This window comes from Convolutriloba macropyga, chromosome 10, assembly GCF_964194025.1.
Source record: "Convolutriloba macropyga chromosome 10, txConMacr16.3, whole genome shotgun sequence".
NCBI classification, from domain to species: Eukaryota; Metazoa; Xenacoelomorpha; order Acoela; family Convolutidae; genus Convolutriloba; species Convolutriloba macropyga.
Window position 1 is genome coordinate 233,971 of NC_134477.1, and position 22,759 is coordinate 256,729.

The 22,759-nt window shown below is 38.4% G+C and overlaps 1 protein-coding gene across 1 annotated transcript in view; it reads right to left on the bottom strand.

Annotated features, from left to right (window-relative positions):
- Nucleotides 1–3,793: 3,793 nt before the first annotated feature.
- The window catches only part of LOC142347859 (uncharacterized), a 70,908-nt gene continuing 51,942 nt past the window's right edge, over nt 3,794–22,759 (bottom strand). The window contains exon 4 of the mRNA XM_075398996.1: nt 3,794–5,419. Coding sequence (XP_075255111.1) covers nt 4,599–5,419 — 821 coding nt within the window. The 3' untranslated portion in view covers nt 3,794–4,598. The remainder of the gene's footprint in view (nt 5,420–22,759) is intronic.

Genomic DNA, 22,759 nt, shown 5'->3' on the forward strand with positions numbered 1-22,759 from the left:
GGACAATTTTGTGGATGAGTGGCCGACCACCCATAGCCACAACTAGGACAAATTGTAGGTTTGACGAAATTGCTCGTTGAGGGTTGAGATCGGTTCCATGAACTTTGTATGTTGTTGATGATTGTTGTCGTGACTTCATTTGTAGTCTGGTGAATAGCGGTTCCAGATACCTTCAACTGATTCGGTATGCCCATCTCAATACTCATTGCCACTTCCAAATCCTTTTTAGCCGATATCGTTTCTTTTAGTAATTCTCTCTGAATCTCACTGTCTTGCATATTTGCTATGAAGACGTCCCGAATGATGGATTCCTCGTGACTGCCTAGATCGCAATTCAAAGACATTTCCCGGAGACAACCGTAGAACTTTTCGACTGGTTGTCCCTTTCTTTGTTTCCTCGTTAGGAATGTATAACGGTCGAAAGTTATATTGTACTGCTTTGTGTATAACTGATCTAAACTCTCCCCAAGATCCTTTGTAGATATCCGATCAATATGAAGAGTTGGTTCATGGGAACAATTATTCGACGTATTTCCATCCCGAGACTAACATGAGTCGGCGAGACCGCTTTGTTGTCACAAACTTCCACGGCATACGGCCGCACAATGTTCCTGCGAGTTCAATTTTCTGACATCTGATAAGCCATGCATTCTTGAGTTGTTCATTCCGAGTTTTGCTATCTGTTTCACTTTCCGTCGTGCAGTTTTCTACGTTTTCTTCGTAGATGGGTTCGGCAGGAAAGGTGACTTTGTCTGGTGGAGCTTCACGGAGAGTATTGATCGAAATAACCTCTTTAGCAAGGATGGCCAGCTTCAACATTATCTGCCAACGTTCCCATCGCAACTGTGGTTCTAAAGTCGGTTTTTCCCAAAAGGGTTCAATTCCAAGAACGACACGTTCTTTGACTACCGACTGCGCCATGTGATACCTCTTGCTTTGGGAGGTACGCAATTGAGCTACGGGTACGTAGTAGATTATTGGAATCGGATTCGAGTTGGAAATCCACAGCATTTCCTAAACGTCGGAAAACCGCTTTCCTTTCTATTCTGCAATAGTGCTACAGATGCAGCTCTATTATGATGACGTTGAATTCTATCTCGAATCCAGATAGAACTATTCTGACTGTAAAACTGGAGAGATTGAGAACAACTCAATTTCATGAATTAAGTTAAGCGAATGAATGTTAATAAATATAAAAGTGAGAACAAGCTCAATACCTGATCTAATAGTCTGCGGTAAAGTTTTAGTGACGTTAATATAGTATTGGCGACTTCTGACTACACAAGGACAATTCAAATCAATTAAGTACAGATTTTGAAAGTACCACAATGCTGTAGAATTTACAAGGGTCTACACATCTGATTCTTCTAATATACTTTTTAAAGGAGAATACGATTGTACTCTCAATAACTCAACAAAAAACCAGCGAACTCGGAAAACATTTGACAAGCAGAAAGCGGAAAATTCCAATTTCAGAAGTCGAGACAACTGAACGCGAAAACTGACAACTTCTTCAATCGAACCAGTATCCTTTTCAACCTGGTTTACAACTTCTACAAAACAATTCGCAATTGCAAGGAAAAAAAATCCGAAAAAACTATACTGGCACTTCATTGATTTCAGCCACAACTAAGAAAACAATGCACATGGAGATTTCTATGCAGATGCGGCATCTTCAGTGGGTCCCTACTATAGCTCCGGGCAAAACCTCACAAAAATTGCTTTTAGTTAGGTCAACAAGATATTACTTCGATGCATAGCGTTCAACCGGCTTGACGGCCCTTTTTAACTAGTTGAGACAAGTGAGCGCATCTAGTTCTTCTTCCACTCACTCTTAATTAATGTCTTTTCGATTTGATATCAATCCCTTTCTCAGTTATTATTTCATCTGATTTGTTGTTGCATTGTGATAGTTGCAGAGATAGGGATAATGGCCTCAAAAGCTCAACTGAACGTCCGATTATCCGAAACCTGAACTCGTGCTAACCAATTTTTTTCACAAGTTATAGGGTGCAAACGATGAAACGAACACCAAAGCGGCTGAATATGCTGTTGAAATTATTTCTTTTTACAAGGGTCTACACATCTGATTCTTCTAGAATACATTTGAAAGGAGAGTACGACTTACGCTCAATAACTCAAAAAGAAACAGCGAACTCGGAAAAACAGCTGACAAGCAGGAAGCGGAGAATTTCAAATTCAGAAGTCGAGATTCGCGAAAACTGAGAACTCCTTCAAACGAACTAGAATCTTTTTCAATCTGGCTTCCAACGTCTACAAAACAATTCGCGACTGCAATGAACAAATCAACTCCGGCAAAGTTATACTGGCACTTCTCTGAATTCAACTACAACTCAGAAAACAATGCAAACGGAGATTTCTATGCAGATGCGGCATCTTCAGTGGGTCCCTACTATAGCTAAGGGCCAAAGCGGCATCTTCAGAGGTTTATTTAAGTCAAAAAAATATCACTAAAAACGTCTCCGAGATTAACTATTAACCAAGATGAGACGTCAAAGAAATCGCAGAGAATTAATGATAAACTATAAGCGGAAGCTGTTTTTCGCCGACGATTCCAACTTGGAACGACAATTGGTTTTGTTTGGCGAGCAGTAAGAGCATAAAAAATAGAAAAAACTAATGAAATTATCTCTAAGAGAAAAACGACTGGATGAAAAAATGTGCTCTGGAAATATGCAGACTTGCATGGTTTCGGTGAAAAACCCCAGAGGTTTCGGTGAAAAAATTACCAGCCACAGAAGTAGCTATGCCTTGCAAGAATATGTTCGATCTCACTCGGTGCAAAAAGCAACCTCAAACGCCTTAGCATCACCCTTGATCCAATTGAACAAAAAATGAGAAACGTTGAACCGAACGAAGAAAACGAACGGATACTTATTCAATGTTCAGGTAAAAACTATTCGTATCTGCAAGGCAGCTGTCTGAAAAACAATGCTAATAAAATAACTTCTCCAAGAAAAACTTGCTTAAGATGAAACGTCAAAAGATTGCAGAAAAGTGTTAATGAGAAACTATACGCGGAAGATGATTTCAACAACGAATCATATTTGGAACGACAACTGGTTTTGTTTGGTGAGCAGGAAGAGCATAAAGAAATAGAACAAACTAATGAAAATATCTCTAAGAAAAAAAGCGACTGGACGAAAAAGTGTGCTTTGGAAACATGCAGAATTGCAATGTTGCTATAAATTTTAATTGATTTCTCTCTTTGAGTTTCAGACAGCGAAATTGAGGTCTAAATAAGTTAGAGTGTAGTTCTGGGAAGCCTTCGGCATTTCGTGCTGAGCCTCGGGTGCAAGCGGCCTCGGCTCTGAGCTCTAATTGCCTTAGGCTTCCCAGAAATATACTCTTACATATACTTAGAGTCTTTCATTTTTTAATCCTTTCAAAAAGCCCTATATAAGGAGGAGAAAAACTCCTTCTTCTAGACTTAGCCAAATGTGCTATAAAGTCTTTCTCTAATTAACATTTTTTATAACTACCTACCCTAGACGGCAGGATTTGTAATTAAATTTCTAATATATGTGCTTTTTACTCAGAGTAAAACAATCACTTTTTTAAGAGGAATACATAACCTATGTTAATTAGTTGTTTGGAGGATGATAATCTGAAATTCTCGGCGTTTTCATTTCGTTTAACATTACGGAATATCGTGTGCTATCAATTTTGAAAACCTACAATCCAGAGATAACTCAGCAATCTGTTCAATTTCACACAAACTAGGCGGATAGGTTGATATCTTATCTTGCTTTCGGAGCACATAGAAAACGGATAAAAGTCATTTTTTGTTGAATTTTTTCAAATATGTTTACTAGCGATACAATTTCCAGTTACAACATTTCTTCCTATATGTTTATGTACATTAGACTGCAGATACAAAATAGCAAATATATTTACATACATACACATGGTGATAGGAGACAAGTAGATGCGCAATAATGTTCATTGTCATTAATTGGCCAATCAGTCAATCGCCACATATCCCCGTTTTAAAATAGCAGGATAGGAATATTATTACCACTTATATTACTTGAAGTGAAAAGAAAGGCGGTGGTCTTAGAATGGAAAATATCACAAAAATTTACATAATTCCAATGACTATTTATTCAATTTTGGTCTCAATGTAAACCCTAACTTTGTGAGTTTGTTAAAGTTTAACCAATATTGTTGACGCAACGTGAGATTGCTTTGGATAAATTAGCCTGAGTTCTTTATCGCGCAAATTTTTCTAGCACATACACAAACACACAGTATTCATTGTTAACTACAGTGCGTTGCTATGTATGTATACATTGGCACGTTTAGGTATATCGGATTCTACCAGCCAAAATCGTTGCTTTTGATTAGCTCTGAATTGCCTCGATCCTCATGTTGAGCGTATTTTTATTCATACCACATACAATCAACGCTCTTAGATCCCTTATACGGTAATAAATTCTCCAGGGTGGAAAGATGAAGCCTAAAGAAACGCTAGAGCCCGTGTATTAAGATAGTGAAACGAACTCGCAGACATTTGGGAGTAAGTTTCCTACTCTCTTAAATGCGTGTCAAACTACGTAGCAACGGATAGTAAAGAATCAGTTAAGGTTATCAGGTTCAACTTCAACGATACCAGTTGGGCGAATGAGAACTCTCTGTAGCTGGGCGCTCATATTTCCAGCTAAACGCTTTAGTTCATACTCATCGTTTTGATAAGCCAACCTCATCATGTTTTTCAATTTCTGTGATTGTATGTACATCATCATTTTAGCCAGCTCAGTGTAGATTCTGGGGAGGAGAGCAGTTCCCTGATTGTGAATTCCAACTGTGGTCAACAGGTAATCTTTAGTTGGTACCCCGTCCTGGTATTCGAATAGCCTTTTGTATTGCTCGCAGCAGAGGGAAATTATTCGGTCTCTTCTTTCTAGATTTGGGAGCCGATTGGAAAAAGCTCTCAATTCAGGAAACTCCCTAAATAGCCTATCCTCAATCAATGTGTGAAATTGATCAGTATCAATTGTTCTCGGTGTCACAAAATGATCCAGGACTGTCTCTTTCAAATCATAACAAATGAATTCAATCAGAAATTCACTGGGCACGCCTAGTTCCTGTATGAAGAATCGGGTCCAATGATTTCCCAGACACCTCAGAAACTCAGAGACAGTATTCACTGTGAAATCTGCACTGCTTTCAGTGTGTCGTAGTTCAACGCGATTCAATAGCTTAAACGTTATTATTTGATCTGTCCGGGATCCTAATTGGAACGAGATTGAATTATGATTGGCTAAATTGGGCACATCGGTTCGGAAGTCATAATGAAGAGTGAAAAAGTTTCCCCAGTTTCCATTCTGTCTTGGTTGAGTATTCAAGAATCGCACCGACTGAAGTTCTCCGAAATCAAGAGCTGGAGCATCGGGTTCTAAAATGTACCATTGTACTAGAATATGTCAAATTAAGCAAATTCCTCAAAAATTGCGTTAAATTGGTTATAGTAGTTTTGATTTTAAAAGCAAACAAGGATTTTCATCGGCTGTGAGTAGCCAGGAAGTAATTCAACCCATGAAAACAGTCATCCGATAGCCGAAGACAAAAAATGGTAGCCTCCTTTTGAAGTGTCCAAAAGTTCCCAATTGCAAAGAACAATTTTTTTTGCAATTTTGATTGAACAATTAGGTATCAAAAATGAAAGCTATAGTAGTAGCAGTAGTAAAGTCTTCAGGGATTATTACACCCATTGGTTCGCAACCAAATGTTGAGTTTAATGAATTTCAGTTGAAGCTTTTTGAGTTTTTCACCGGGGTTGCATGAGCCGCAGTAGCTTTTTATTATGCCAGTACACGAATCCGTTTCGCTGTATTTCCCAAAGTAAATCTAGTACAAAAACGTGGGGTCTTTACAGTGCGATCTAGAGGAACCGTAACCCGTTATTGGAATCACGTAGCGGCTTAAGCATTGAATTTTGTTGTAACCATACAGAATTTCAATAAACGTCTGAATGAGTGTAGAGAACCAATAGCTTTCTTGCATCTTTTGTCAGTATTTGTGTCCCAAGACAGATTAGATTTTATTATTAAACCCAGGATCTGATGAGAAGCTGCTGCCGATGAGAAGTTACTGGATTACCCATCAATTCCGCCTTGAGCGGTGCCTCGAAGTCTACCAGTGTGCATTTTCCTTCGTTTAGTCTCATTCAGTTTACAGAGCTCCACAATGCAATGTTTGAACAAGTCTTGTTCATTGTTGTCTGATATGTAGAAATAGCTTTTTAGTTGCATAGCAGTCGCCCGTGCGCAAGATTTACTATCTTTAGTAATTGAGCCTGGTACTTGTTTAAAAAACAAGGATTGAAGTTTAATTAATAAGTAGATAAAAGCAGAAGAGAATAAATGATGGTTTCAAATAAATGATGATCTAATAGAGTGATTAACTCTGAAGGTAGGTTTGGTGTTCCATGAATGAGTTTTATCCTCAGTTTTGTCCGTACCCAGTATCGGTTCTATCACCGTGGTAAATTAACCAAGTAAATACTGATGTGTCACAATTGTTAGTATTGCTCAAAGCCCGAGCTTTGTCTATTTCAATTTGTCGACACCTATCAAGATTGTGTCAGTCATTAATCATGTAATAAAGTAAAATTTAAACTAAATCTTTGATCTTGAAACCCAAGGTTTTTTAGTACACCTTTTTTATATACGTGTGACACTCACACAGCCCCCCTCTCAATAAGAATAGAGTGTGCCACTCACTCACATAAAAATCAAACAAACTTTACAGCTCTTGATGCATGAACGTTTTAAAATACGAAAAACTTGTACTTTTCATATAAAAAGTGTAGGTATCAGTTTTCGTCATTCATGACTTTCTCTGCCTCGTCCAGCCCGAAATTGTTGTACGTTTCTCGCGCCCCATCGTTCATCAGTATCTGGTCTGCTCGGTTAATGGTCTTGAAAAACTCCTCATCTCCACCAACATCAGGGTGCGTCAACAAGCTCATTGAACTTGAGTTCACGTGTTTCTCAAAATCAAATTCATCCCTATGCTTTTTAATATTGTCAGCTTTATTTTGTTGTACTCTTGACTTTTTTCAAAGTTTTCCGCACATGCGATTCTCGCATTTTTGTAAAATTTCTTTGGTTCTAATGTAGGGTTCAGAACTCGAACCCATACGACATCATCAACCATGTCATTCAGCGATCTCGCTATTAATAAGTGTGATTTGTATTCAAACTCTTCCATGGGTTCGACTATAATTTCTGTTTGCTGTGTTATGTTACCTTTTTCTTCGATAATTTTGCATATAATGAAACCCTCGCAGCGACGAGGTAATTCGTGATCCTCAGCAGCAATTAAAAACAGATTCTTATGACTTCTTTGGGACGGGGACAATTGTAATGTTTTCCCAATTGTCCCGCAAAAAATGTCGTTCTTTCTGAGATTTTAAATACAGTCAAAATTGTATAAGAATTCCAAGCCTAATAAAGAAGGCGTTATCTCAATTCTGGTCACTAGAAATTTAACTGTTATTTCACATGTAAGTTTTCGAAGTTGAACTTGGATATCTGCTGACCCCATTACAGGCATTTTCTCGTTGTCGGCAGCTATTATATTTTTATTGCACATTCTGATCTGGCTCGGTTCCCCCAATTACTTGTAGAGTGTGTCGCTTATAATATTAACAATACTTCCACTATCAATTAAGGCCATTATCAATTTGTCTTTTATCGTTTTTTTTGCAAACAACGCCTCCACTGGGCTGTTTCCGCCACGCAAGGTTTTTACGTAGCCGGCTGAAAAGAAACCCTGCCATTTCCAGCTAGTTCTCGTTTAATTACGGACAATTTCGTTTGAAGTGATTTGGGCTCCCACATTCGAAACAATTTTTGCATTGCCTAGATGCATAGTTTCGCTGACCGCAACGGCGACATTTTTCTTTCTCAAAACTCACCGCTGCCTTCGACTGCTCGGCACGACTCTCGTGCGATCGATCTCGGCTTCTATTCTCACCTCACGGTGTGGGCGAACGCGCTCTATTTTTGTTAGTGTTTTGTCTATGTTCAGCGCTGCTTCTGGTATAGCTATTAGTACTTCTATTTCTATCTCCGTTCCCTCTGGAACTTCGCTCACTACCGCACAGGAACTCTTTTGGCCGCGCTCCTTGCGATAAAAACTGTTAATTCTCTTACCTATTAGGTTGATTAGTCTGCAGTGTTCGCACTAAATCGTTAATCGAATTAAATAGATGTGTTTTTTCATTCGACTGGACGGCAGAAACCCGGGGCTCATTATCCTCCTCCTCAATTCTCTTGACTGCTTCAATATGTAGTGCTCTTTCTAAAGCTTTGTCTAAAGTCATATCCGCGTCACCCAAATTTTGGAAAAACTCTCAATTCAGGAAACTCCCTAAATAGCCCATCCTCAATCAATTTGTGAAACTGATCAGTATCAATTGTTCTGGGTGTCAAAAAATGATCCAGGACAGTCTCTTTCAAATCATAACAATTGAACTCAATCAGAAATTCACTGGGCACGCCTAGTTCCTGTATGAAGAATCGGGTCTAACGACTTCCCAGACACCTCAGAAACTCAGAGACAGTATTCACTGTGAAATCTGGACTGCTTTCAGTGCTTCGTAGTTCAACGCGATACAATAGCTTAAACGTTATTATTTGATCTGTCCGGGATCTTGATTGGAACGAGATGGAATTAAGGTTGGCTAAATTGGGCACATCGGTTCGGAAGTTATAATGAAGAGTGAAAAGGTTTCCCCAGTTTCCATTCTGTCTTGGTTGAGTATTCAAGAATCGCATCGACTGAAGTTCTCCGAAATCAAGAGCTGGAGCATCGGGTTCTAAAATGTACCATTGTACTAGAACATGTCAAATTAAACAAATTCCTCAAAAATTGCGTTAAATTGGTTATAGTAGTTTTGATTTTAAAAGCAAACAAGGATTTTCATCGGCTGTGAGTAGCCAGGAAGTAATTCCACCCATAAAAACAGTCATCCGATAGCCGAAGACAAAAAATGCTAGCCTCCTTTTGAAGTGTTCAATAGTTCCCAATTGCAAAGAGCAATTTTTTTTGAAATTTTTAGTTACAATGGCATAGTGAACAATTAGGTATCAAAAATGAAAGCTATAGTAGTAGCAGTAGTAAAGTCTTCAGGAATTATTATACCCATTGGTTCGCAACCGAATGTTGAGTTTATTCAATTTCAGTTGAAGTTTTTGAGTTTTTCACCGGGGTTGCATGAGCCGCAGTAGCATTTTATTATCCCAGTACAAAAATCCGTTTCGCTGTGTTTCTCAAAGTAAATCTAGTACAAAAACGTGAGGTCTTTATAGTGAGATCTAGAGGAACCGTAAATCGCTATTGGAATCACGTAGCGGCTTAAGGATTTAATTTTGTTGTAACCATACAGAATTTCAATAAGCGTCTGAATGAGTATAGAGAGTCAATAGCTTTCTTCCATCTTTTGTCAGTATTTGTTCCCAAGACAGATTAGATTTTATTATTAAACCCAGTTTCTGATGAGAAGCTGCTGCCGATGAGAAGTTACTGGATTACCCATCAAATTCCGCCTTGAGCGGTTCCTGGAATTCTACCAGTATGCATTTTCCTTCGTTTAGTCTCATTCAGTTTACAGAGCACCACAAGGCTATGTTTGAACAAAACTTGTTCATTGCTGTCTGATCTGTAGAAATAGCTTTTTAGTTGTATAGCAGCCGACTGTTCGCAAGATTTATTATCTTTAGTAATTGAGCGTGGTACTTGTTCAAAATACAAGGATTGAAGTTTAATTAATAAGTAGATAAAAGCAGAAGAGAATGGTTTTCTTATAAATGAAGATCTAATAGAGTGATTAACTCTGAAGGTAGGTTGGGTTTTCCATGAATGAGTTTTATCCTCAGTTTTGTCCGTACCCAGTATCGGTTCTATCACCGTGGTAAATTAACCAAATAAATAATGATATGTTACAATTGTTAGTATTGCTCGAAGCCCGAGTTTTGTCTGTATCAATTTGTCGAAACCTATCAAGATTGTGTCAGTCATGAATCAAGTAATATATTAAAATTTAAACTAAATCTTTGACCTTGAAACCCAAGGTTTTTTAGTACACCTTTTTTTATACGTGTGACCCTCACACTGCCCCCCTCTCAATAAGAATAGAGTTTGCCACTCACTCACATAAAAATCAAACCAATTTTACAGCTCTTGATGCATGAACGTTTTAAAATACGAAAAGTTTGTACTTTTCATATAAAAAGTTTAGGTATCAGTTTTCGTCATTCATGACTTTCTCTGCCTCCTCCAGCCCGAAATTGTTGTACGCTTCTCGCTCCCCATCGTTCATCAGTATTTGGTATGCTCGATTAATGTTCTTGAAAAATTCCTCATCTCCACCAGCATCAGGGTGCGTCATCAAGCTCATTGAACTTGAGTTCACGTGTTTCTCAAAATCAAATTCATCCTATGCTTTTTTATTATTGTCAGGGTTATTTTGTTGTACTCTTGAATTTTTGTCAATGTTTTCCGCACATGCGATTGTCGCATTTTTGTAAACTTTCTTTGGTTCTAATGTAGGGTTCAGAACTCGAACCCATACGTCATCAATCATGTCATTCAGCAATCTCGCTATTAATAAGTGTGATTTGTCTTCAAACTCTTTCATGGGTTCGACTATAATTTCTGTTTGCTGTGTTATGTTACCTTTTTCGTCGATAATTTTGCATTTAATGAAACCCTCGCAGCGACGAGGTAATTCGTGATCCTCAGCAGCAATTAAAAACAGATTCTTATTAGTTCTTTGGGATGGGGACAATTGTAATGTTTTCCCAATTGTCCCGCGAAAAACTTCGTTCTTTCTGAGATTTAAAATACAGTCAAGATTGTATAAGAGCTCCATGCCTAATAAACAAGGCGTTATCTCATTTCTGTTCACTAGAAATTTAACTGTTATTTCACATGTAAATTTCTGAAGTTGAACTTGAATATCTGCTGACCCCATTACAGGCATTTTCTCGTTGTCGGCAGCTATTATATTTTTATTGCACATTCTGATCTGGCTCAGTTCCCCCAATTACTTGTAGAGTGTGTCGCTTATAATATTAACAAAACTTCCACTATCAATTAAGACCATTATCAATTTGTCTTTTATCATTCTTTTTGCAAACAACGCCTCCACTTGTCTGTTTCCGCCACGCAAGGTTTTTACGTAGCCGGCTGAAAATGAAGCTCTGCCATTTCCAGCTAGTTCTCGTTTAAATACGGACAATTTCGTTTGAAGTGATTTGGGCTCCCACATTCGAAACAATTTTTGCATTCCCTAGATGCATGGTTTCGCTGACCGCAACGGCAACATTTTTCTTTCTCGAAACTCACCACTGCCTTCGACTGCTCGGCACGACTCTTGTGCGATCGATCTCGGTTTCTGTTCTCACCTCCCGGTGTTGGCAAACGCGCTCTACTTTCGTAAGTGTTTCGTCTATGTTCAGCTCTGCTTCTGGTATAGCTATTAGTACTTCTATTTCTATCTCCGTTCTCTTTTGAACTTCGCTCACTACAGCGCAGAAACTCTTTTGGCCGCGCTCCTTGCGATGAAAACTTTTAATTCTCTTGCCTATTAGGTTGATTAGTCTGCAGTGTTCGCACTAAATCGTTAATCGAATTAACTAGTTGTGTGTTTTCATTCGACTGGATGGCAGAAACCCGCGGCTCATTATCCTCCTCCTCAATTCTCGACACTGCTTCAATATGTAGTGTTCTTTCTAAAGTTTTGTCTAAAGTCACATCATCGTCACCCAAGTTCTTTTTCAGGTCGATTCGCACCTGACTATTTTCTATGCCTTCGAGGATTCCCCTCAAATTGAGATGTTCTCTTATCTATTCCAATTTATTAGGGAGTACTCACTTGAAAGTTCGAAGATGGCAGTTGTTCTTGTCGACTCCCGACAGCAGTCCACAATTCCTCTTCCGGGTCGAGATGTTAAGACGTCAAACTCGAGTTTAAAAGTTAGTTTTCAAACAAAAAATAGATTTTTTTTGGAAATTAGTACAACGCTCAATATTTTTGTGTGGTGGTTTTCTGTTTACTTTTAAACTCTGTCGCCACTATAGCAGCCGCCTGTGCGCAATATTTATTATCTTTAGTAACTGAGCGTGGTATTTGTTCAAAATACAAGGATTGAAGTATAATTATTAAGTAGATAAAAGCAGAAGCGAATGGTCTCAAATAAATGAAGATCTAATAGAGTTATTAACTCTGAAGGTAGGTATAGTGTTCCATGAATGAGTTTTATCCTCAGTTTTGTCCGTACCCAGTATCTGTTCTATCACCGTGGTAGCCAAGTAAATACTGATAAGTCACAATTGTTAGTATTGCTCGAAGCCCGGGCTTTGTCTATTTCAATTTGTCGACACCTATCAAGAATGTGTCTTTAAGCAAGTAATAAATTAAAACTTAAACTAAATCTTTGACCTTGAATCTCAAGGTTTTTTATTACACTTTTTTATATACGTGTGACAGTTGTCGGATTCCGGTTCACTAAGCTGAGCACCTTACTTCCAAAACGTTTGTTCTGTAATTTTCTAATTTAGGTAATTTTCTAATTAGTATTATTTTGGGCACATAGTCAAAAGCCTTCTCGACGTCTAGGTAGGGTACCCATATGTTAGATATAGCTCGTTGATCAAAGAGCTTGTAAGTTTCATAGAGATAGGATAGTAACTGCAAGATAGATCTCTTTTTACAAAACCCGAATTGCGACTGGTAAGGGTGATCTTTAACTTTTTCGTAGATATATTCAAAAATAAGTTTTTTCAATACTATGGACAGGCAGTTTCGTATGAATATAGAGACCTCCATCTTTGAATATAGAGACAACCCTATTTATCTTCCACTGAGTTTGATATATAACTTTAATAGGTAACTTTTGAAAGATTAAAGACAAAGTTTTTGATAGAGAAGGTGAGAGACGTTTTAGGGGCAAGATTCTGAGGCCGTCTGGCCCAATCATGTTAATTACGTCTGGGTGATTTAGCAGGGTACTGATGGGAGGTTCTGTGAAAATTTTGAGGTTGAACATGCAGTTCGTATGGAATTTAGTATGTAATTTTGAAAGCGCTACAGAAAAAACTATTAATTGCTTTGCATTTAGCGTTATCAGTTTTCAGATAGTTCATTACGTATCGCATTAGAGACAGAAACGTCGGTTGTTTTATCTATTTTCTAAGAAATTTCTATAACCAGCATTTTTTGCCAAATCCGGTTCAGGCACGATGCATGCGCTCAATGTGATGCTCAAGAAGGTTACAAGGTTGCAAAAAATACCAACCCTCTGGGAAATTGCCGCGGTAACACCAATCCACAAAAAAGCTGAAATGTACCTCGTCAAAAACTGTCGGCTGATCTCACTATTGAATATTGACAGCAAAGTTCTTGACATATGACATTATGTTGACTTGGACGACCATTTCTCAAAGTTTCTCACCACCCGTCAACACGGATTTGTTCGACAAAAATCCACAGTCACGAAAATGTTGTTTTCTGCAAAAGTTTCACAGAGCGGTTGACGAAGATAGTAGCAGTGCAACTGTTGCCTTCTCCAAAGCCTTTGATAAGGTGCCCCACTTTGAGTTAATATCCAAAGTAGCGGAAATCGGCATCGGATGATGCATCCGCGAGGTCTTATTCGACTACCTGAAGAACCGGAAGCAGTTTGTAAGAAAGGAAAATGTCTGCTCGCAGACGAAAGATGTTAGTAGGGGTGTACCTCAAGGGTCCCTACTAGACCTCTTGGTGTTTTGTATATTCGTTAACAATCTATCCGAGGCCCTGATTTTCATTTAAACATGATCGCAAGTTTCTTTTAATTAACCGCACTCCAGCTCAAATTCAGAGAGACCTGCATTCCATCGAAAACTGGCTTAGCTCAAAGAAAATGGAATTTACCTTAGACAAATGTGCCAAAGTGACGCTACGTTGTGATGATGACTCCTTCAATCTCTTCAATGTAGTGCTGAACAGTGAAAAAAAACTAGAGATTGAGGAATCCTAGTGACTTTGGACCTGAATTGGAACGCTCATATCAACAAACGTATAGGTAAGTAAACAGTGTCTTTTAATTACTCCGAAGAATTATTGCCTAAAATGTGAGCATGAGAGCTGCCTCTGCAAATCGCTGATACTGCCAATTCTCCATTATGGCATCCAATGCATATATTTGTCAAAGTCGAATGTTCCGATCTTGGAAACATTTTTAAAGAAAGTAGAGTCAATGGATCTGAGGTAATTTTCTAATTAGTAGTAAATTGGGCACATAGTCAAAAGCCTTTTCGAAATCTAGGCAGGGTACCGATAGGTTAGATGTAGCTTGTTGATCAAAGAGCTTGTAAGTTTGATAGAGATAGGCTGGTAACTGCAAGATAGAGATCTCTTTTTACAAAATCCGAATTGCGATTCGTGAAGGTGATCTTTAACTTTTTAGCAGATATATTCAAAAAGAAGTTTTTCCAATACTATGGACAGGCAGGTTCGTATGTTTATAGGAAGGTATCTGTTTATTTGAATTTTGTCTCCATATTTGAATAAAGAGACAACCTCATTTATCTTCCACTGAGTTGGGTATGCACCTTTAATAAGTAACTTTTGAAAGGTTAAAGACAAAGATTTTGATAGAGAAGGTGGTAGACGTTTTAGGGCATCCAATGCATATGTTTGTCAAAGTTGAATTTTCACATCTTGGAAACATTTTAAAAGGAAGTAGAGTCAAATGGATCTAAGGAACTGCTCACACATTCAACAGATCAGAATGATGAATATACTACCGCTACCAATATACATACAGTCGCTAAATTTATTGCTACTTTCACAGCTCTCAAACAAACCACAAACCAGCATTGACATACTACATATACAGGATTTGTTATCACGATGGAATGCCCTGTTCAAACTGTCAAAGACTAGGACAGGAAAAATGCGAAAAGATATTGTCTTTTGCGCATCTAAACTGGCCAACAAAGCAAATCGTATTAAACAGATGCTCTGGAGTTTCATGGAGACGAAATGCAACAAAAAAATATCTGCACCTGGCAGCTCGCACGCGATTGAGAAAACTGCGGAGAAAATTGAACAATTTTCTAAATTGAGTGCCTGGGATAAATGTACATCAGCTTTGTTGTAAAGACGTCACATTAACAACAGCAACAACAACAACAAAAACAACAACAGCAAGAACAACAAAAACAACAACAACAACAAGTATCACGCTGAACTTTCTCGCATGAAAAAAGATCTAATTCAAAGATTTCAACAAGTAGTAGACAGTGAATTTCTTTGAACTAATACCAAATTTTCCTCCGTTTTTTGAATAAATAAAGACTTGTTGTGCTCTGCAGGCTCATTATTTGGAAAAAGTTTGAAGAAAATTTAAAAACACATTGACATAAAAAAACAGGCAGAAAGTATCAGTCAAACAAAAGAAAACAAAGTAAACCGCAAAAACAAAAGTGCAAAGAATTTGTTGAATTTTTAACTCACTTTTCTAGCATTAGCTTATTTTCCAACGATTGATTGATTCTGCAGAGACAACTAGTGCACATTTCATTGAAAAAAGTTTTTCCCCAAATTTTTTTAATGAAATGTGCACTAGTTGTCTATGCAGAATCAATCACTTGTTGGAAAAGAAGTTAATGCTAGAAAAGTGAGTTAAAACTACAAAATGGGGCAAACGTTTCAGAGTGTCTTAAAAGATTAAGAAAACCGCCACCTGAAGTTTATTTTTCCAATTTAAAATTTTTTATTGGTGCTGTATGTATACAACCACATTGAACATTGCGTTTAGGGAAGAAAAAGAACAGTTCCTTTTCCTCTATTCTTATGCAGTAACGCAAAGATTTTCTGTCCTGGAGCCTCTATTAGTAGAAATAGAAATAACAGTTCCATCCATTATACGTCAACATTTTTCCATTGGTCCATCTTAGTTCTCCTCTAATGTTTTACAACTGAACTTGTATTTGTCAGAGTCTGACTCTGTCAAACAAAAAAGTTTGCTGCAAAGAAAAAATCTGTCTTCTTCTTCTGAACTCGTTTTTAAGCAAAACTTGTTTCGTTCGTTGTGCATATTAAGGACAACAAAATCATGGGAAGAGTTTCTGAATAGCATCCGTTTTAAAAGAGTAATCCAAATCTTTCTGTCTCAACACTTCCCCGTCTCTTTTTTCAGCTAATCAACTGCATTCATACCAATTGATGTGAGACAAAGATAAATCGAAAGATTTTTTATCTAACTATTTTCTCAAATCTAACCAATCGCAATCTGTCAAAGAGGTTATAGTAGAGCACCAATGAACAAAGGTTGTCTTATTGAGAATCAAAATCCTATTACGACAATTTTGTTGGTTGCTTGTTGTGTTTTATTGTCAATCATTTTCATTGGTCTCTGTATGTTGGCGCCGGTTCAAATCAGAATCAAGAGCCATCAGACAGCAAATGTTTTAATTTATTTATTCTTTGATCCTTTGGTTGTTTATTGATGATGGATTGTCATACAATTGAGGCATTTAGAGTTAGGCACATATCAGCCTTGCTTATGTCAACAAAAGCAAAAATTGCATTAATTTGATTTTTACATTGTAAATTTTGAGCTAAATCATTTACTCGATTAACCAATCAGAAACGAGTAGCAATGATGATGAAAATTAATAATGTAAATGATAATTATCTGATTAACTAATTTAGCCGAATTGTTTGAATACTGAATATGTATTGTCGCTAGAACCATTATAAACTGTTACCAAGAACCATTAGAAGTTAGCAACAATAAGGGCATTTGGTTGGTGCCTCAAAAACTTCTGCACGAGATTGAACATAGATTATCACTGAGGGTTTTCTTAATTCAGTCGACAAATTCAAGTTACAGTCCTTTAAACTCCGAACGACCTGATGAACATGTTTTCCCATTCATCCATACCGGAATCAACTACTTCAAGTAAATTGAAGTTCACAAGACGTACTTGAAGAGATGGTGCTGCCTGTTCACTTGTCTAACAACGTGAGCAGTGCACATCGAAGTCGCACAGTCATTGGACTCCGAGTCATGTCTAGCTGCAGTGACAAGATTCATTGCAAGACGCGGCTACCCAGTTCAGCGACAACGGAACAAATTTTGATGGAGCAGCCAGTGATCTGAAAGCATTCATGAACGAGTGGGATAAAGCTAAGATTGAAAGTGACTTAGAACAGAAAAATAACGTTTGGAAGTTCAAACCTCCCGGAGCCCCAAAATTTGGGGGAATGTGAGAAAGATTGGTTCAAAGTGGCAACAAAATCATGATGGAAATCTGGGACATCCTAAGTCTCAGAGGAGATGTACATATGACAACAATGTGTATTTTGGATCAAATTGTCAATGCAAGACCCCTGACAGCAGAAAATGACACAGATTTGACAGCGGGCACAACTAATGATTCCTTGCTAGGGCATGAAAACGCAAGTACCACCTTCATGCCACCCAGCGATTAATACCATGGTTTGAAAAATTGATCCATTACGGCTCAAGCATATGACGACAAGATCTGGAAAATTTGCAGTGGAAATTTTTCCAATGAAATCAGAGATCGAATTGGGCAAAAGAAGATGTGCGAAGACTGAAAGAGAGAAAACTTGATTGAATGGTAGATGATTCAGTGAAAAGATGTTATTACAAAACAGATTGGGTTATCCAAGTGTTCAAAGTCGACGATAGCGTCGTACGATCAGCAAGATTCACAATGCCACATTGTGATTTCAACATACCGGAAGCGAAATTGGCGCCAGTACTCTATGGTGGTGTTTTTCAGATCAAAAGCAGGGCGTGCGATGTTGGCGCCACTACAAACAATCAACTAGAGACATCAGACAGCAAGAAAAAGTTTTTGAAACTGAAGAGTCCTAGAATTTGTCAAAATAGTCAAAACTGGAAAATTTTACAATTTTTGTACCCAAAATTGGTACACCACCTCCCGATTTTCGGATGGAAAAATTGAGATAACCGAGGTTAGGGTAACCTCTAGACTATTAATGGACACGATGAACATTACCGCATCAAACCCAAAAGTGTGGCCATTAGCAATTATATTGTGCAAAAAGTGCATTTCATGATTTTTTATTGTCAATTTTCCTGAATTGTTAGTTCTTTGATCCATTTGGTGTTTATTCATGATCGAATGTAATAGAACTGAGGAATTTATAATTACGTGCCCATCAGCCTTGCTAATGTCAACAAAAGCAAGTTTTGCAGTAATTTTACATTTACTATTGATTAAATATTGATCTAAATCATTTACTTGAATAACCAATCAGAAACGAGTAGCATTGATGTTATAAATGATATCTTCCTGATTATTTACTCAAACCGAATTTTTTGAATGGTGAAAACATTTTGTTTTAGAACCAATAGAAACTGTTACCAAGAGCAGTTGGCTCTCAGAATAGACTAAAATTTGATTCATCCTTAAATTCAGTCTTATATTTTAAGTTGGATAAATCTTAAAATCTGTAGATTTGAAGTTAATTGAGCTTTTTATAAGAAGTTAGCAACAAAAATAGCATTTGGTTGGAGCCTCACAAACTTCAGCACAATATTGAACATGGATTATCACCGAGGATTTTCTTAACTTCAATCATCAAACTAAAGTTACAGTACTCTAGATGTCCTTTAAACTGATTATTTCCATGAGATCAATAAACAATCGCATTCAGCGAAGAACCAGACTGCAATATTTTGGTTCCGCTGAGATTTTTGAGGAGCTGAAAAATTGGTCCGCCGACGCATAAAACAACCACAACACTGACAAAAACAGCAGCCAATCTTCAATTCAGTGTGTTGGATCAAAGCGCAACCATTACTGATGGCAAGCAAAAGTCCGAGTAATGACTGAAAAAACAGTTGATTGGGAATTGGGTTTTCATCTCATGACTTTAGAGAAGAAACAGGCTGAACTATTAAAGGTGTACTGCAGACAACACGCCGAGCTAGAGGGTTACCTGACTCAAAACAAAACATTGACAGCCGGTAGTGCCTATCGATTCTTCTTCAAGACGTACGACAACTTAGAAGACAAAAAACAGTGTTTTGAAAAATTCGACAAAGACACCAAGCGTGTGTTAGAATAAAAGTGTAAAGTTTTGCAATAAGTGGTTTACAAAAAACCATTTCTCCGCGATTTTGAAAGTTCTTGCACAAGAGTCATCGACTGTCGGAAAGACATATTGCAAGCTTTCAAAATAGCGGAGGCTGCTGTCCCACTTTGAGTCAACTGTCAAGGTTTGAGAGGAAGTTCAAGGCAGAGAACTTAATCGACTCTGGAAAACAGACATTGCAGATTAAACTGGAAGAGCTAATATGAAAGCTAAATGAAGTTACGCAAAACGGATCCAAATAATAAAACTAAATAGTTGCACTAAAAAATTTGTGGTCTTCAGTGATAGCAGGAGTTACAATCGAGACCTTATCAAGCAGAGAGGGGGTGGTAACCAAACATCCCTAGTGGCATCCGTATCGAGTAGCAACAATAATCAAAACAAAAAATTACGCCACAAAAAATGCTTCAAATGCAAATGGAGAAACCGTTGAGGTCTCTTCTCAGAAGCCTGCGACCAACACGATTAAAAAAGAACGAAGTGTTGCTAAGTACTGCTTGTCGAGACAACGTGAAGTTGAGCGAGTGGAACTTGAAAACTTGGTGGCCGAGCCAGAAGAGGAGAAGCAGCTGAGAGACCGGCAAATTCAAATAGAGAATGAAAGAGAAGTAACGGAGCTGCAACTACAACAGCAAGGACAGGATTCTTGTCTTCAAGAGCGAGAGAAGAACTCGAACACGAATAAGAGAAAGCTGAGCCCGGCAAAGAGCAAAGCTTCTAAATCTTGAACTGACCAAAGGAAGCTCAAAAGCACGTGGATCATTGGCAGCAGATGAGATAGAAAGTGCTGAATCAACAGATAACCAAAATGATAAACGGGATGGGCAAAATCTGTGGCTCAACCGTCTTTCCCTAGCCGGCCACTATCTTCAATCTGTGTTATCGACCCTGCAACGATTGTAACATAAGCCAGAGGCGACAAAGTTTCTGCGCCTATCCGAAAACTGCCCCGCTATTTCAACTGGGTGTAGTTTTCTTTTCAGCGCCACTGACTGAGTCTAGCCTTCTCAAGAAACCAGAAATCAATCAATCAATTAGAGAAACGGAGCCGCAGGCACCGTTCACCGCCAAAGATACTTTTCAGCAGCAAGGGATATTAGCATTTCAAAACCGAACCAGGAGGCAAAGTCCAGTAAACAACTTTGGAAACAGATCTGCCTTGAGTAGTAATAGGAGCACGGCGAACGAAACCATTCTCCAAGTCAGATACCAACCATTGCAGAGCGGTGATGCCAATGGCTTGCCAAAACTAACGCTAAGTGAGTTTTTATGAGATCCTCTGGAGTGGCCTTTTGATAATGTTGTTTATCTAAAACAAATCAGCGACAAGGAAAAGACGCAATACCTGAAGACCAGTCGCACGGTTCAAATGAAAGAAGCAATGTCGGGAATGAGATTCAGCTCACAATCATACTATCATGCTGGGGAAAAACTCTGTGAGAAGTATGGCAGATCAGATGTCATAGTCAATGCTCAATTCAGTAAAATACCTACTCGTCCTCCAGTTTAGCACGACAATTCTACGAGGCGTCGTTAAAAATGCAATGGTGGCTACAAAGAGTGTAAACACTTTAGCTCAACTGGGATACACATCCCACTTAGAAGCAGAACTAGGGCTAAGTTCAACAATGGAAAAAATTCTCAACAATTGAGAAAACAGTGGTTGCAGTATAAGCAAGTTCTTTTATTACCGAGAGGCAACCTGATTGTTTTCAAAGAGTGGCTTACCTATAAAGCGTTAATTCATGAGAATTTGTAAGCACACTCAGATTCGTCGTTTAACAGAAATAAATTTCACAGCAGTGTTCAGTCGAAGACGAGTACCTTTGTAACAACCGCTGACGACTCAAGCAAACCTAAGAACCTCGAATGTACCTTTAAGGACGGACAACACCCTTTTTGGACTTGGAGTCGTGAAAATGTCCAGAAAGAGAATGAACATTGAGAGCTTGTCCAGAAGGTCGGACTGTCCAGAAGTAGAGTGAATTAGAGCTTGTCTAGAAGGTCCGACTGTGTTTCAATTGTTTGAGACCGGGTTACCTGTCGAAGGACTGCAAAAGTAACACATTTTTTGCACCCAACTATGGAAATCAACACAACAGTCTTCTGCACAGCAACTACTCGTAGAAGATGACAACAAGGAATGTGTCAGATACCACAATGGCAGCATCAGGTAACATCGCTCCAGGAGGTCTCCCAGTGTTGCAAATCAAACTGACCAACATAGACTTAGACTATATGTCCTAGCAATCTGTGATTCACGATCCTCAATCTCAGGCTTTCAAATTCCTCAATTCACGATCCTCAATCTCAGTGGTGTTGATACTTCAGCTACAAGGCCGCAAAGCGTCCATATCAGTAGCAGGCATCCATGGCTCACAAGAGGTCAAGAGACTGAAATAGTGCCGATGGCTGTTTCATCAATAAAAAGTCTCGACCACTGAAATAAATTGAATTTTATGTTCACGAGAAACTGAACGTGGGTGACCAACTTTGGAGATTCAAGAGTTCAAGTCAGGCCTACAATCTAAACGAGGTTCAAGTGCTTGTTATGACATCCAGGAAAAAAACGGTTACGACATCCATCAATGTTTCGAATTCAAGAAGTCAGACGACAAATCTGCACACGAGCAGTGAAATCAAAGAATGACAGGGCCTTAATATTTCCGCTACCATCGCTACATCTGCTACAGAAGTTGAGTTCTGTGGCGAGAGGACAAATTGACGTTACATAACAGCTTCTACCCTGTAATGGGGCAACTCAAGTCCCAGAATGACGCCTAGAGAAAGATGAAGCGCTAGAAAAGCGCTACCAGGAAACCATTGACACAGATAACAACGCAGGATACGTTCGCAAAACTGACCAAATTGAACTGGATGAAACCAAAACAAAAGACAAGTGTATTTGCCACATCATCCTGTCATTAAATTGCCAAAAACTGAAAAGGCCAAAAGAGTTTGCAACGCAGCAGCATAGTATCAAGGCGAAGTACCCACAAAAGCCTGCTGCAACGTCTAATCGTAATTATTTTTCCTTTTCGATAACAGCAAATAGCTTAATCAGCAGACATAGAAGCAAGGTCTTTTTGAAACGCCGTCCCAAGCGACGACAGTCGATAACTATGATTTTTCTGGCGAGAAGATCCAGGGCAGAAGACAGAAATCTTCAAGTACACTCGACACGTTTTTACGTTGAAAAGCTCGCCGACTTGTGCAAATTACTCTTTGCACCAAGTGGCGAAGGATAATGCAGTCAAAGAAGAAAGCCTCGTCTAAACGCTTCAGGGAAACTTCTACGTGAACGAATTCTTTCAGTCAGACAGAACCGTCAAGAAGCAACTGAAACTTGCGAAAGAAATCGAGAAATCAGCAAAATTGGATTCAAACTGATGAAATGAATCACAACTGACGATGAAGTCTGAAGACTGAGATCCCTGAGACAGACAGGATAAAAAAGTAGTGGAATATTTCGAAGCTGAACAGCAATAATCTTCAAGCCCTGAACTCATGGAATTTGAAAACAGATGTTCTCAGTGTCTGTCTTGGAATTGAGCAAAAATATCTAGCAAAAATTATTCAAAG